At 35.3% G+C, this 16,566-nt stretch overlaps 2 protein-coding genes across 2 annotated transcripts; both read right to left on the bottom strand.

Moving 5' to 3' along the window:
• Positions 1-8,497: 8,497 nt before the first annotated feature.
• Positions 8,498-9,557, bottom strand: LOC141676856 (uncharacterized). The gene has a single exon (XM_074482571.1). The coding sequence runs from the start codon at positions 9,457-9,459 to the stop codon at positions 8,620-8,622; it is 840 nt and encodes a 279-aa protein (XP_074338672.1). The 5' UTR covers positions 9,460-9,557; the 3' UTR covers positions 8,498-8,619.
• Positions 9,558-12,126: 2,569 nt separating this feature from the next.
• Positions 12,127-16,352, bottom strand: LOC141678930 (NADH dehydrogenase [ubiquinone] 1 beta subcomplex subunit 8, mitochondrial). Its single transcript, XM_074485374.1, has 4 exons — positions 16,110-16,352; positions 15,846-15,932; positions 15,643-15,738; positions 12,127-12,485 (listed from the first exon to the last, which is right to left on the bottom strand). The coding sequence occupies exons 1-4, from the start codon at positions 16,245-16,247 to the stop codon at positions 12,429-12,431; spliced, it is 378 nt and encodes a 125-aa protein (XP_074341475.1). The 5' UTR covers positions 16,248-16,352; the 3' UTR covers positions 12,127-12,428.
• Between the last annotated feature and the right edge of the window lie 214 nt (positions 16,353-16,566).

Raw genomic sequence — 16,566 nt, 5'->3', positions numbered from 1 at the left:
TTTCTTACTTCCTTGTCTCCTCAGTCTATCCGCGTCTCATATTTATCCTTCGAACTATCTCAAGTTTTCCTCAAATCCTCCCAACTTACAAGGGATAAAATATATGTATCTCTTATTCCTTCAATCATCAACTTTAACTCATGGTGAATCACCCTCATCCTGACGATTACATAATTTTCTATTTCTATTGCTACGAGTCTTTAGGGTTTCCTCATACCCAACTCCCTTATCATTCCTCAAACTCTATTGCCTTTATATTCCTTTCCACTTCAGTTTCTTTTTATTTCCTTTCTCTTATCATTATTTCACGAACCAATCACAACATAAGCATTGATTTCAAACATCCCGTCATTCCGGATTCGTGTCCTCAGAACGAATCTTGATAACTTTTACAACTTAGATTCCTAATTCATCATACTCGTCTGCCTTTGTTCTGGCTCTAATGCTTTTACGCTATCTCCATAACCTTGGGAATTACTTTCTCGAAAACAATTGATTGAACTTTAATCAGTTTATTCTAACCTCTGGCTCCGTGCCTTTCTTGGTCTTTCACCAGCGGGTGATCTCTCTCTTAGGAGGGTAAGTGACAAAAACAGTCTTTTGTGGTTCATCAATCATTTTGAATCTCAAATGATTCCTATATTTCCTTTAGCCAGGCTCTTGCCTCGGCTGGGTCAACCTGTTCCTTGGAACTCTGAGAGCTTAGCGACTTAAAGGTCATGAAAGAATTTCCTACCGCATTGTTTCCTCAAGTTGGTGGTTGGGGATAATAGTCTAAGTTCTGTCTAGAAAGGTCCATAAATTTTCGTATAAGAGTACCATCTCGGGTCTCCTTTCCTTACTCGACTTTCTGTTTCCTTAGTATGAAATGTTTCATCCTTCTCCCATACTTGGGGATATCTTATACGTTAAAATCCTCATTTTCCACTTCATTATGTTATGGGTTCCTTCTATCTTGATGGCGTCCTCCCTGACTATCACTTTCAGGGTTTGCCCTTAATCTTATTCCTTGAACTATGACTTTCATCTAAGATCTCATCTTTAAGCTCTTGAACATTTGGAATCCAAATTCTATAGGAATACCTCATTATTCCCTTATCATCTTTCTTGGTATTAATCTCATATCTATTTGTTGGCTCTCTGCCTTCATTCATCACTTTTTCTGTCACAATATGTTCTTTTCCGATAATTCGGACTGTATTGCAATCTCGAACAGCATTTCGGTACCGGCTCCGGTTACCTTCATATCTATTTCCATTTTTTTTTTCAAAATCTCTTATCAACTTTCCCAAAGACATTAACCTCTTGAGTCTCTCCTTTTTACTAAGGGCATCAGCCACCACATTGGCATTCCCCGAATGATAAAGAATCTCCCAATCATAATTCTTGATTAGCTCTAACCGCCACCTCTGGCGTATGTTGAGCTCTTTCTACGGGAAAATGTACTAGAGTACTTATGGCTTGGGTAAATCTCGCACTTCTCTCAATACAAGTAGTGCCTCCAATCTTTAGGGCAAAACTATTTCCACGAGCCCAAGCTCATGGGTGGGGATATCGAATTTTATATTCCCTTAATTGTCTTGATGCAGACGCGATTATCTTGGTGTGCTATATAAGAAGCACCCTAATTCCTTATGAGAAGCGTCACTTACAAATCACAAAATCTCCTTTTTCCATCCGGCAACGCCAACATAGGGGTCGTCACCAACCTTTGCTTCAGTTCTTAAAAGTTGTTCTCGCATTTCTCTGTCCATTCGAACTTCTCAGTCTTACGAGTAAGCCGCGTTAAAGGGGCTACTATCTTTACAAACTTGAACGAACCTCCGGTAGTGATCGACCAATCCTACTTCTGGGAGTTGCCCTACCCATGGTCATCAATTCCTCAGTGGTCCTTTATTCATTCTTGTCAGGATCCTTCACAGCGATAATCCCTTTTAGGACAACATCCTCAACCGCTACATCCTCAATATGAACATCATCTGGTCCTGCACTAGGACGCTCTATCGGATCCATAATCTGATCTCCAATAAGTAATAATACATCATCGCGTTGTTGCTACTCAACCTCAGGGTTCGGAGTCCCGCTACCATCTTACGATAACGAACTACGCTTCTATCACGATATTTATAAGGGTTCCCATAAGGGTTTTAACTGTCAGTACTACGTTAGGTAGCCCGACTATGAACTTGGCAAGAGTTCTTATTATTTTAGTGAACTTATTATCTTAACGTCCCATCATCTCTGAGGTTTATAACGCTTAGCTCTGATACCATTTCTGTAACACCCCCAGATCCGGGGTCGGGGATCCGGGTCGTCACGGTCTTTCTTTCCACAATATCACTTCACTTAATTAATAATAAATAACCTTATGTTGTGACCCCACACTAACACACACACCACAACCCGTTATAGTCTCAGAGATGAAAATAAGTACAAGTCTTTGAATCCACAATTTAAAAGTTATTACAACCCAAAACGATTACTTGATAAATTTACAGTTAATTGCCATTATCTGCCACAAGTTATAATTATACATAATTGATTCTCAAAAGTAGATGGTCTGATCTACAATAGATCTACCTCTGCAGCTATAGCAACTACAACATCATCGGAAAGACGCGGGACGCTTCCCACGCGCTTGCGCTGGGTCTGCTGGAGTCTGACCATCTTTCCTAACTGTTGTTGTGTGATGAAGAAATAAAGCAAGAGTGAGCCTTACAGCTCGCAAGATAATATATAGAGATAACAATAATATAAGTATCTAAATGGATACTTACTACAATCTTTTATCATGTGTAAGATAATTACTTACTAGATATAAGTAGAAACAAGGGATGAAGTTACCAAATACTTCACTATACTTATATCATTTAAAAAGCTACTTGAACTACCACTGTTCAAAGTATAATGAGCTTTCAACAGTTCATCAGATAGATGAGACTACAAGACAAGATTTGAATAGATTAAATCTTTGAAATATTATTAAAGGAAATGAAGTTATGATATACTTCATTAAGTTCTGATATATATATATATATATATCCCCATATACATCTTCTTTATACATTTTCCTGAAAACCTCTGTCATGTAAAGTATGAACAGAGTTTGAAACATCCAATGAATTTTGGAAAGGAAAAGAATTTTGGCATAAACCAGATATCTCGCTGATCAGGCAAAGATACCAATAAGTAACCTTTTCTACTACTAGATGGACGAATTCCCCACTGGTCATCACCCTGGTCGTAATAGGACCTTATGTTGGACTGCCACTCAGCCACTTATGCATTTGATGGACTCCCACTGAGCCACTTACACTATCATGGACGCCCACTGAGCCCATGTTGCTTATGCCGACTCAATAGATGGACTTACTTCTCGAACGTTGGGTAAGTAATCAATTCATTTACCAAAACTGCAACCTTGTTGCGAATATAAAATACACCACAGAGCCGGATCCGTCAGGTTTTGAGCGAGTATTTAAATCCCCTTTGAAAGGAAGATCTTAAATATAAAAATGAGTTTTGGGATCCGCTCTAACTTTTTAAAAAAATCATTTTGATGACTCGAAAATATTTTTAAGAATGTTTGAAGTAATACTGATTTATTAAAATAAATCAGTCCCGATATGAAAGAAATATCTGAATATTATTATTTAAATAATATTCCCATAAAGAATGATTGAGGTAGAAGTAGAGAAACTTATACTTAAAATGAATAGCAAATAATCAAAGATATACTTATACGAAAGTAATATCTTTATTTGAATAATCAAAAGTAAGTTGGTTATCGAAGCATTATTCTTTAATAAAATAAAGAATATTATTAAATACCAAGCGGAGTCATAATACCTCGAATGAATATTATAAATAATATTCATTAAATGAAATAAAGGAGTCAATACATCCTCAGATGACTATCCAATCATTAATCATTAATTAATATAAACTGAGTCATAAGCCCTCGAATGAATATTCAAAATCATATTCAATAATAAAATAAAAGAGTCATACCTCCCCAAATGAATATTCGAAATAATATTCAATAATAAAATAAAGGAGTCATACCTCCCCAAATGAATATTCGAAATAATATTCAATAATAAAATAAAGGAGTCATAGCTCCCCAAATGAATATTCGAAATAATATTCAATAATAAAATAAAGGAGTCATAAGTCCTCAAAAGAATATTCAAGTAATATTCAAATGATAAAACAAACTGAGTCATAAGCCCTCGAATGAATATTCGAAATAGGATTCAATAATTAATATAAAGTTATCGAATAACCCTTATTCGATTAATAGTTTGGAAAACTATAACCATATATATATATATAAGTGTATATATATATATATATATTCATATACATATATATACAAAATCTACTCGGGATCCTCGACTCCCGGTTTTAGAAAATATTTCTACCTTTTGGGTCCCTATACTAAGGGTATATGCAAGTTACCTCTATCCTCTAGCATAGGTATTATCAACTGAATCAACAGATATATATAGCAAGAATACGAAACAGGCATGCATATATATATACCATAGCAGCATGCTTCAATATATTGCAACATTTGCTAATTAACCAACATGCATCTATCGCAAGATAATGCATATACATATATACATCACAACAACAGTTATAACGGGTAGAAAACTTGCCTGAGTGACTTGGGGTGATAAAAGGCTCAGGACGAGTCTGGTAACCTATAAACAACAAGTAAGTTGGGATTAAACCAAAGTCACTTGTAAATCTATACTTTAACTAACTTAGACTCTAACGTTTGTTTTGCGCTCGCTGGTTCTCTTAAGTCACTCGAGTACCCTCGGCTCCGCCATTTTTAATAATTTAACCTTTACGAGTTTTAAAGCGATTCCTTCGCAAGTGTCTTACCAACTGCCTAACACACTTACCATAAATGTTTCATACATTAATTAACCCTTTTTGGTCTTTAACCTATGTTTCAAAGTAAGGCGAGGGGAAAAGTTTCGTTCGCGAAACGCCGTTACTTGAAACGGTCGTTTCTCCTAAACCGTGCATCGGAATCGAACGAACTACATATCAAAACGAAGCTCGTAACATGAGCTATCTAACCATGGCAGTGGTCATAATCTAGCAGGGGGTTATCGGGTCCTAATGTTATGCACAAAAACAGTCTAAAGAAAATCGGACGTTACGACGGCTATGTTTACGCGATTTCCCAATTTTAAACCATTCAAAACCAACCCAATTCAACCTCAAATCCAACATACAACCAACATCCATCCTTATCACATCATAACAATCCCAACCAATTCAATTTAATCATTTATACTTATGCCTAAGCTTAACTTTAACCATACTTAAGTTCTTTTAATCAAAACAACAACATTTACCATTCCATTTCAATACCAATTCAATCCCAAACTCTAAATCACCAACATCAAGCTACAATATCATCCTACTAATCAAAATTATCTTATAATACATAGGAATCTAGGGTTTGGAGATGATATACCTTCCTTGAAGTGGTGGGAGGAGCTAGGAAGCCTTAAGAAGCTTTGAGAAGTCTTAGGAATGCTTGGATCTTCAAGGAAAACAAGAAAAATTTCAAGTTAAAAACTTGAAAACACTATTCATAGTCTTCTTCTTTGATTAAATGAAGAAGATGGAGAAGGAATTGATGGCTTAAACTCATGATATAGCTCTAACTAAGCATGAAGATGATTAGGAAATTAACTCACCAATTTAGGAAGCTTGGATCTTTGATTTTTGAATTTCCTTGCCTTTTGAATAGTAAAAAGTCGAGAGCTCTCAAGAACAAGCCTTGGTTTCTTTTTGATTTTGATGAAAAATGATTTTGCTTGGCTTGGTTGATTTGTTTTTGTGTTTGATTTAGTCAATTACCTTGTTGCCCTTGAATTTGTGTGGTTCTCATTCAACCACACCTCCTTCCTTCCCATGTCATGCCTATGTCATGTGGTGATGTCATCCTTCCCTCCTTGTCCTCTTCTCATTGGTTGGGTGACATCATCCTCTCTAATCCCTTTGATTAACTTCCTAATTGTTTGCCTAATGACCGCTGATCTGTTATACGGTTCGCTTAACTTTCGTTTTCGTTTATCGTTTGAAGGATCATACCCGGGATCTTATTACTTAGGTTCCCTTAACCTTTCTCAATACATTATATTCCTTTTTATGATCCTCTATTATAATCCTTTAATTTAAATCCTTTTATCCTGTTACCTTATACTCAATCCTCTCCGTATCTAGTGTATTTATGGGAAAAACCAAAGTGTTCGGATTTGGATTCTGACGATCTTTACATACACTTATATCCCATATAAAGTACTAATAAAATCTCAGAATATCCATATCAGAACCCCTACATAGTGTGGCATGAAAAGTTTTCTCATTCAGCAAAAATACTATTCATAAGGGTTTCAAAAATTTCCCAAAAATTGGGGTTATTACAGAAGGTTATCTCTAAAAAATTTTCTTAATGCAAATGTGTAGGTTTATGTGAATAATTGTAACCAAATGTTTCTCGGTAGATCTAACGTCAATATCACATTCTGGGATGCATTTGGAATTAAGTTTGAGAATGCTATGAAAGAAGCTGTTGAGACTCCTGTCATTCTGATCATATCATGCTGCCGAGTCGGAAAGTTTAATGGTATAAAATTTTCTTTTTTCTCATATTATGGCTTTTCTTTAATGCATAACACCTCAAATTCATATTTAGGGGCCGTTGATCTTGGTAATGTTCCAGCTACAAGAGTATACATCAACTACAAACAGCATGCTGTAGCTCAACTCAGAAAAATGTTAGTATTTCATCCAATGTAATTTACATTACGCTATGATCTATTTCCCTCTAATGTTTTACAAAACAGGCTACAAAATCCTGAGTTTGTTGAGAAAGTTTTCACTGAAAACTAAAAAAAGGATATTGCACTGCTGAAATTTGCTGAGCTGGAAAAAATTGGAAAAGAATACATCGGGGTCAGCTTCTTGAACAAACTATGCATTTTATGATAACTGTTTTCATCTATTATTAACGAACATCTTTTATCTAAACAGAACAAGGTGTTAACACATGTGAGAATTAAAGCTGTCGATGACACAACAAATTGGTGTTACTCTGCTTGCACTGGATGCAGGAAAGAAATCAAATAGGAGAACTCCGTCCACGTTTGTGAAGCATGCAACACGTTGGTGCCATACCCAGAGATAAAGTGAGTTGCATATGTCAAATATTAAACTCCGAACTTCGAAAGCCATAGTGATAATTTACAAAACAGTTTAAACGGTCAACTTAATTTTTGGTTGCAGATATCGCATTTCAGTTCTAGCAGAGGATAACACTGATGAAGTACACATAATCCTGGGAGATAGAGAAGTCAGGACACTGATCATGAAGAGAGCTAGAAACCTTTTCAAGGAGGTTAACAAAAAATTCGAATAGCATACATAAGTTGTTTTACCATAATTAAGTTAAATACTAACTTTCATATAAAAATATTTATAAAATAAAGCATGAGGGAAGAATGGAGATGCCACAATGCTTGAAGGCTATAGCTGGAAAGGAGTATACAATCTTACTCAACTTTAAAGAAATAAATATTTCAAGGTCCTTTCATGTGTATTGGGCATGCCAAATATGCACTAGATTCATCAACTGGGAAGAAAAGAATAGTCATCCTGCAGTTGAAGAGAATGCAACATCAACCCAGGTAAAATCATCCCAAAAAAATGTACACTCATTTTCATTGGTGGCAATTGTAATATTTCTAAACTGACTTTTTTATTACTCATGCTACGAACTCCACATTCACTCAAGCTACAACCTCCACAAACTCTGGACAGCCTATGTCGGATCTTGACCTCGCATCAAACTAGCAGTGCAATGATTCGAAGGATATTAAATTTTCTAATTTTGTTCATAGCCAGATCATTTGTTTTCAAGTTGTAATGATTTGACTATATAATTCAGGTTATAAGTATCTGAATTGTGCCAAACTATGCATCCATCTCTATGACTCTAAACACAAGTCATGTTATTTATCTTATGTAATGTATAGTTTTGTAATAACGTTTGGGAACTTTCTACTTTCGAATTCTAGCTTTGGATTTCGTCTACTAGCCAGACTAATTCTGTATTATTTATATAAAATTGGTGCCGTAGGTTTATAAAACTTATTTTTATAAAGTACAAGGCCAGCAAAATTTTTTTTATTAAAATTCTGTAATTTAAAATGCCCTGCAAAGCGGGCATAAATACTAGTATTCCATATGGTCTGACAATAATTTTCAGATTAGTTCCTTATAAGTTCCAGTTATGACATTGAAATTAATCTTCCTGTTGTAACCTTTATAATATACATCAAAACTCTCAAATGAATGTATCATTGACAAAGGTCTTAATTTTCTCCATGATATGTTATTTTGGTCTATTCAACATAACGAAGCATGAAAACACAAGTAATTAAGAGAACATATGAAAACATGAGTAGATACAAAATAGTTCTTGCATTAAGACAGTGCAAACACCCGGAGCTAGCTAGCGATGAGCTTAAGAAAACTTACAAGATAGATAAACTGAAAGCAGCACAAATTACATGCACTAAAGGTAACTCACGGGAGAGGAGGGCATATAAAACCAGGTGGAGGAGTTATCCCACATGTTACTAGTACAGAAAGAGCAAGTGGAATAAATATATTTAGGTTAAGTAGCTTAAGCCTTATAGTAGTACATAGACACACCGCTGCTTCTAGCTCAAGCAACCCTTGAAGCACTGGACAACAAACATTCTCAACTGGATTTCCTAACCCTATATGCACCAAACCTCCAAGCAAGTCCACACAAAGCCCTAATTTTAGTGCATTTATTGGGCAAGTTGGCATTGAGATTGGTGGTGGTTTAACACCCGGGACACGACCACCGCCTCCGCCTCCACCTCCACCGCCTCCACCAGATGGAGGAGGGCTAGTGTAAGGTGGATAGGTTTGGGTGGAAGGCGGTGAAATTATTACAGGAGGATTAGTTATTGGAGGCGTTATGATTGGAGGCACAACGATAGGCGGATTAACAACAGGAGGATTGACGATAGGTGGATTAACTATAATCGGTGGAGGCATAACAATTGGTGGCAGGACCACCGGTGGTTTATGTAACGGTGGTTTATGCGAAGGCGGCTTATGCGTAGGTGGCTTATATGATGGTGGATTATTTGTAGGGGGCTTATATGTAGGCGGCTTATGTACAGGTGGCTTATGTGTGGGCGGCTTGTGTGAAGGTGGCTTATGAGTAGGCGGTGAGCCTTTAGGGCTCCCTCCTTTTCCATGGTGTGGTGGATTAGGTTGGTGATATGGTGGGTAAGGTGGCGCACAGTAGCCACAAGCATAGATTGGTGGCAACGCCATTAGCATGCAAATTAAACATATGAAAAACATGGCTGAAACTTTGGAACCCATGATTAGTTTTTAGGGTTCCGAAAGGGTTTTCTTTCACTTTGATGATGAAGTATTGGTGATTGTGGGAATATTAATATAGCAAGTTGATGATAAGGTTTGAATTATTACATGGAGGACTTCAAGAAATTTGCGAATTAAAATGGAAAATTTTGGATGTAATTTGTTGCTACTTTACGAACTTCAATGCTTAGTCCGTGAGTGTTTCAAATCATCCGTGAACCTAAGTTTACCCTTATTTGTTTTAAACATTTTTTTACGTGCAATAGCAAGACTAGCTAGTGCCTTCAATGAAATCATCACTAATCTCGGCTTCTTGAATCTTCTAATCTCTATAGTTTGGAGTTGTTTGTTTAAACAAACCAAATTTAGGGCATAAAATTTGGTAATGTACAATCTGTCTGTTTGATTATGTTTTGCATAGATTTGAGGTATCTCTGAAAAACAGCAAAGCATGGGCTGAGTGTAGTTTGTCTTTGTGTGTTTTCTGTTGGCTGAAACCGGGAGAGAGATATGGTGTATATAGCTTCGTTTTTCTTTCCTGTACAGGTGTGCGTTCACACATAGCACTTGCATGTTTTTATATGTTTAAGCATGCACGTTTTACGAAGAGATCGATCATGTGAACTTGAGGGCTGCAGGTTCAAAAGAAAATTCAAGGACACGTCTACAGAATAAATCATGATGCAGCTTTAGGGCTTATTCGTTTTTTGTTGTATACTTTGGTATTATAAAACTGATATTAGCTCCCTGCGCTTTTACGACACTCGTCACTAAAATTTAAATACTAATACGAGTAAACTGCATGTTTGTTCTTAAGATCCAAGAGTGACATCGGTTTATTCATTATGTTTCCAGTGCAATTTGAATGTTTTACTTTAAAATTAATTGTACTTTACATATATCCATAGCATTTTCTTTCATTATTCATCAAATTTTTATTAACTAGTTTAGGAGATATTTTGTAAACTATAAAAAAAAAATCACTATATAAGGTCTATGAATACTCTCAGATGGATTTTGAGATTTAATGGTTGCTAGTGTTTTATCGTTGTTTCAAACTTCTGATTTTGAGGATGTAATGGATAGATGTTTCAAACTTTAAAAGTTTATTGTAACTAGGATGAAATATAAATCTCACTTTAAAAGTGTATAGTAGCTTGGAGGATAAATATACAGTTTGCACTGTTAAAATAACATGAACCAACTTGGGCAGTCAACGGAAAAGACATAATGAATAACACAGTATCACTTTTATATGGTGACTAATGGGGCTTTCAACAGGGATTGTGACAGGAGGAGAAACTGTTATTTCTCTCAATAACCCAACGATGGTAACAACAGAGTACGGCAAACATAACCTAAGTTAGTCACCACCTCCATTGCACTTTGAAGGGCGCCTCACCAAATATCTACAGAAGCGGTGGAAGTACCTACATCGTAATTTCTTACACGAGGTGTTTCCCCTTCGTGCAGCTCCCTCTACGTCTTGCTTCAAACAAACTTCACAAACGAAAATTTCTACTCATTTTGAGACCAACTAGCCGGGATTCAATCATATACAAATATTTTATGACCAACTGGAGATCCATGACCCGTGTTCTTTAATCTAATATTAGTTCATCCACTTACTAATGCTTCGGTTTTAACCTTATTAGCCTCACATCCCTCAGCTTCTCTCCGACTCTTAACCTGGCATACAACTTTTATGACAATAACTACTCACTCATATGCCAACTTCATTAGGAACATTCAACAAAAGTAATATATACAAAATTTTACTAATTCATGCCCATTAGAACAACTAATTCTTGGACTAGCTAGCCCGTGAGTGTTAAACATTTGTTAATAGAAATGTATTAGTCGGTGTCAACTTGTGTTAGAGTCTGTTGTCATCCCATTATTTGGAGGTTGGTTTAGAATCTTTTATCAAGTCACATTATTCTTTAAGTATTGTAACTTGTCAATTATCTAAATCCCCCGCCTATTCAATCTTTGACAAACCCCCACTTTTCCTTTCTACATCCGCAGATGCACTCTCTGTCTACATAACTGGATTCTCTTGTAACTATCTTTGGATATAAATTTATAAACGAATAGAAAACATGAAGTACTTAGATTGATGCCTACAATCACCAAAACCAAACAATTCAATACCAACACCTATAACCCAATTTCACTTTGTCGCTAAACATTGCCTGTTATTCATGAAATCCAGAATTAGACAAATTGTTCAATACAAATCAACTGTTTAGGGAAGGTGCTGGGGGACAGTAAAGACTAGACAACATATATTGCAATAGACAAAACAGGTAATACAGTTAACTATATTATTTAACCAAGACACTTGTAACTTTCCATTTAAACTCAGTGTTCATTTCCCCTAAACATGGAGATCACATCCGTGCTTCATCATTTATAAACATAAAATGCAGAACTATGGTCAAGTTTTATTACAAACTCTTTAAAAGAGGTAGTCTTTCTAGCCATATCACACCAATGACTTGGCCACTTTAGAACCATTGTTATGTTTCTTACAAACTCCTCCAGTAGTAGTCTTTCCTATAGCCATATCTCACCTATGACCTCACAATTTATAAACAACTCGAAGACACTCATAAATTCATCTCAACTTATGTAACATCTGAATGCTTTTATCAATACCAAGTGTTTGATTCATGAGTGAGGCATGCATATTATTAAGAGAATCCAATCGTACAGTCCTCAATTGTCATAATAAGAAAGATGAAATTTTACACCTTCGCAAAATACAAAACATTGCAGGAAGCATTTATAATCAAAGCTAATTCAGTGAAAGGACATGACAAAGCTTAAAGCACTTCTGATCAAGCTAATTTGTTGGATGTTAATTTGAGAGAGAGACATTATTTTATAACAAATATAACACTAGGATGCAAACAAGAGCGCACACATTTAAGAACTTTTGCCGCTTTCAGTTGTAGAAAGATGCCCTATGGTTCTCCACCAAGCTCCACTCTAAGATTATCATATGGGTAAACCTTGGGTGTCTGCTTAAAACAGAAGGAAAAAGTTTCATCAATTCAAGCTCAAGAAAGTTGAATAAAACATAAGAAATTAAAATCAATAAACATGATGTAGTATCAGGGCAGTAAAGTATCAATTCAGAAAATAAAACAAGCACAGCCAGTTTCTTGTGCAGGCGTGAATAATATCCATTTCCTCTTCCCATACACCCTACTACCCTTCTCATTTTCTAGCAGCCAGAACCTTCTTACCTTCTCTTCAAAGCAAATACAGATACTTGAGTGATTTAAATATATATACAGTGAGAATATGTTTCAAAAACTTAGAATAAGGTCATATGTTTCGTACAGTGCCACGTAACCTCTGGCTCCAAAAACTTAAAAAGGTCAATAAAAACAATTTAAAAAAAAATAAAGGAATGTAACAACACAAGCGTACAAACCAGTTTATCCAAATCTGACTTTGATCTCTATAGAATATAGACATATGAAACTTTAAGTAAATTTAGCGATGATTGCAAGTCTTTAGTTACACAAGAAAAGATTAAAGTAAATAAATATATACAAACAAAAAGAAATATACGCATGTTTCTCCAATCTATGATCAGCATAACACTCTGTTACCATTCCACAAACTATACAATTACTAGCAGATCTGTGGTACCCGTACCACACAAAATGAAGAGGGCGCATCACTTGTTAACATTTATTACAATTATATAAAGATTAAATAATCGTTTAATTATCGAATTACGTTAGTTATACTATTAGAAAGTAGAAATGGTTTTAGTTTAATTTCAGATTTAACTTAAACTTTAAGTTTTAGAATCTTATATAAATCATTTTAAATCTTATGCAATTATTGATTAGTGTAAAATCTTAGAAATTCATTTGTAATTTGACTGATTTTGTGCATGGATAGGTACTTATTTCATTTTCCCAAACCTGCCCTGCATCAGCCAAGTAAATATGAAAGATACTAATCAAATTGGGACTCAGCTTCTAACCCGGAAACAAGTGCCAAGGGCCCAAGATCTAAGTTCACCGCGGTCTTGGCAAAGCCAATAACGCCTTTTTTGCAAAGAAAATCCCACAGGCAGTGACTAATAACACAATTTTATAAATGCATATGTAAAATATTCTATTACTCTTACACCTAAAGCTCATCCTGTTAAGTTACTTGCTTGGCTTCTTATGAACAATCACTAATTGTAATTATAGGGACAAGTTCCTAAAAAACAGGGGCTTCGTCATCCCGGACAGATTTTATACGGAGCAAATTTAGTGAACAACCAGTTTACATACCTAGAATCTATTCTGCTCATTAACGTAGCAAAGTACGTCATCCAAAAAGTACTAGTAACTAGGGAAATGTTTGTAGAAGCTTATAAGTGTAACATCACTTCTAAGCTTCAAACCAAACAAGTGAGACCTTTGGCAAGCAAGTCCAAAAAACTGATTTGTCACTTATTAGTTTAAAAGTCAAGAGTAGAGATGTGATGAACATTTTATCAGTTTAAAAGTCAAGAGCGGAGATGTGATGAACATTTTTATCAAGATAGACATGACTTTAATACGGAACATATATTAGTTGCTTATCCTGAAAGCCTGACAAAATCGGTAGGAGAATAATCCTTAAAAGAATAACACTATAACATTAAGAGAAAAAGGTTCAACGAAGGCACAATTGTGGCACAAGCATCTGATTTGGATAATAAGAACACATCAGACGTAATTTGGGAACAAGAATGGGATTCTGTTCAAATTCTCTAAAATTTCTTCAACCCTTTCAAGCAGCCAATTTGAGAAGAGTCAGCCACTTGAGTCAAGCAACCTTCTAGACCAATTTTTTGGTATCAATCAACGAGCCTATTTGGATGGGGATTTAAGCCCTAGGCCTAGCTTAAAGTGATTTGACTTCGGTAGCATCCCCCATCGATAAGAATGAGAGTATCCGAGTCCTTTATATGGACAAGTTTACAACTAATGTATACCAAAGTCGCTAGCTCTTTTGGACTGACCTGTGGTAAGTTGTTGGGTCCATGGGCTTGGACATTATAAAAAGTTAACAAAATGTTTATTTGTGTAATAAGTCAGTGACTCAAAGTTAAAAAAAATAGCTTTAAGCCAGAGGTAGATAATAGGTACTTTTTTCAACTAACTTACTTTTTTTGGTAATTTTATTGGACAAAAGTTAATATTATCATCTGTGTGCACAACTTATATAATTTATTTTCATTTTTTTTTAATAACTTATAAGTTTTACAAAATTATAAAATTACCCAAACAGAAAATTTTGACTTTTAACTTTTCACTTTAAGCAACTATAAGTCATAAGCAAAAATTTTAAACTTGCCCAAACGGGCTCAACATCATATGGATGCTACAAAATTAAAGGAATCAAATGACTCAAATTTTGCATTGCAAGAACCATGTTGGTATAGATTACAGTAGTATCATATCTCATGCATCCTGCCAAATATGCTCCCTGAAATCTTATTTAAAACAAAACTTGCTTCCTACAATCTGATTTAACACAAAACTTGCTCTCTAGAGAATATTCATAGACATAGCTAACAAGATGCCCTCTTAAAGGTAGATTTGGTAATTTCCAAGTCTCGACCAACTGTTCCCCTTAAGACTAGCAGACCCCCGTCGGAAAAAATAATTCTACCATCTAGCAGAAAAAGCATTACATTGCTCTGCATTATTGGTGCATCTAGAGTATTTGTTAACTATAGAGAAGCAAAAATATTTGGCTCTAATAATGGCCATAAAATACTGATTGCATTTGTACTTGTTTCTCCTGTTTTTTGTCGTAATACGTGAGGTTGCTATCCAAAAGTGACCTGAGAAAGAACTACAGATATTTAACATTTTCAAATTTAAATGTTATAATTAAACCCATACAGTTCTGAATTCATTTTAAAAATACAGGAATCTCTGAATTCATTTCTGAACACAACGCCATCACTTCTGTTCCTATAATTACATTAAGCATCCATGATATTTAGACATTAAACAAATTCTCTCCTAAATGCACTTAAACAGACTACGAAATAAGACAACTTTAACTCTAAAAAAAACGGTATATCAACGAAATTCACAAATGTACTTGGCATTCATAAAAGTAAAGACATAAACACAACACACTTGTTAAAAGAACCGTACGACGACTTACATAAGGTATCTTCGATGCCTTATCATTCAAAACAGCCATAAGTCCAAGTGATGCAAAAAAACTCAAACCTCCACATAACCAAGCCAACGCTTCATACTAAAAACACAACACCACTCGAAATCAACATCACAAAAACCAAAATAAAATCAAATCTTTAATCCCGATATCGAACCACATAAAAATGAAAATAAACAAAAGTTCACCTTGCCAACAGTATCGGCAATTCGATCAATACAAGGCTCAGGAAATGCAGTTCCATTGTCCCAAGTCAGCTCATCATTCATCGAAAGCTATAAACAAAATATTTCTAATTAGGGTTTCAAAAATGCCCAATTTCATTTTTTTAATTAGATCATATTAATTAAACAAAATATACATTATTAGAGAGGAGAGAGAGAGAGAAAGAGAGAGAGAGAGAGAGAGAGAGAGAGAGAGAGAGAGAGAGAGAGAGAGAGAGAGGAGATTACGGGTTTATCGGGGACGATGTGTTTGCCGACGGGGAGACCCATGCCGGATCGGAGACGAAGAGATGAGGGGGTTGAACGTGAAACGACGCCGTTTGCTGCCATGATACGAGAAGCGACGTGGCTTAATCTACCTGCCATTTCAGATTGTATATTCAATTGATGTCAATTGCTTGCTAGCTTATTATCTTCACCACCTAAGCTACTGTATCTACTGAATTTCAACAATCGAGTGAATTTTAGATCGTCCTGTACGACGTCGTTAATAAACAAGCATTTACGGTTAAACCTGGATAAATTAATACTTTATAAATAATTAGATTGATTAATTAATACTCTCTCGGTCCCTTCTAATTATTTAAGACGGCACAAGGTGTATAAAAAGTATAGTTATATAGATTATTTTTACAATTTTCTTTTTCTGAATAAAAGTTGAATGTTTTAATTTTTATTCAGAAAA

This window comes from Apium graveolens, chromosome 8 (genome assembly GCF_009905375.1).
Source record: "Apium graveolens cultivar Ventura chromosome 8, ASM990537v1, whole genome shotgun sequence".
Lineage (NCBI taxonomy): Eukaryota > Viridiplantae > Streptophyta > Magnoliopsida > Apiales > Apiaceae > Apium > Apium graveolens.
The sequence above is the reverse complement of the archived record's forward strand: the minus strand, read 5'-3'. Positions and strand labels throughout refer to the sequence as shown.

Coding starts and splice junctions, on each gene's coding strand:
- LOC141676856 (XM_074482571.1), bottom strand. CDS start 9,459: ATGGGTTCCAAAGTTTCAGCCATGTTTTTCATATGTTTAATTTGCATG.
- LOC141678930 (XM_074485374.1), bottom strand. CDS start 16,247: ATGGCAGGTAGATTAAGCCACGTCGCTTCTCGTATCATGGCAGCAAAC. Junction 15,933..16,109: donor ACATCGTCCCCGATAAACCC/GTAATCTCCTCT, acceptor TTTTGTTTATAG/CTTTCGATGAATGATGAGCT. Junction 15,739..15,845: donor TTGCCGATACTGTTGGCAAG/GTGAACTTTTGT, acceptor TTGTGTTTTTAG/TATGAAGCGTTGGCTTGGTT.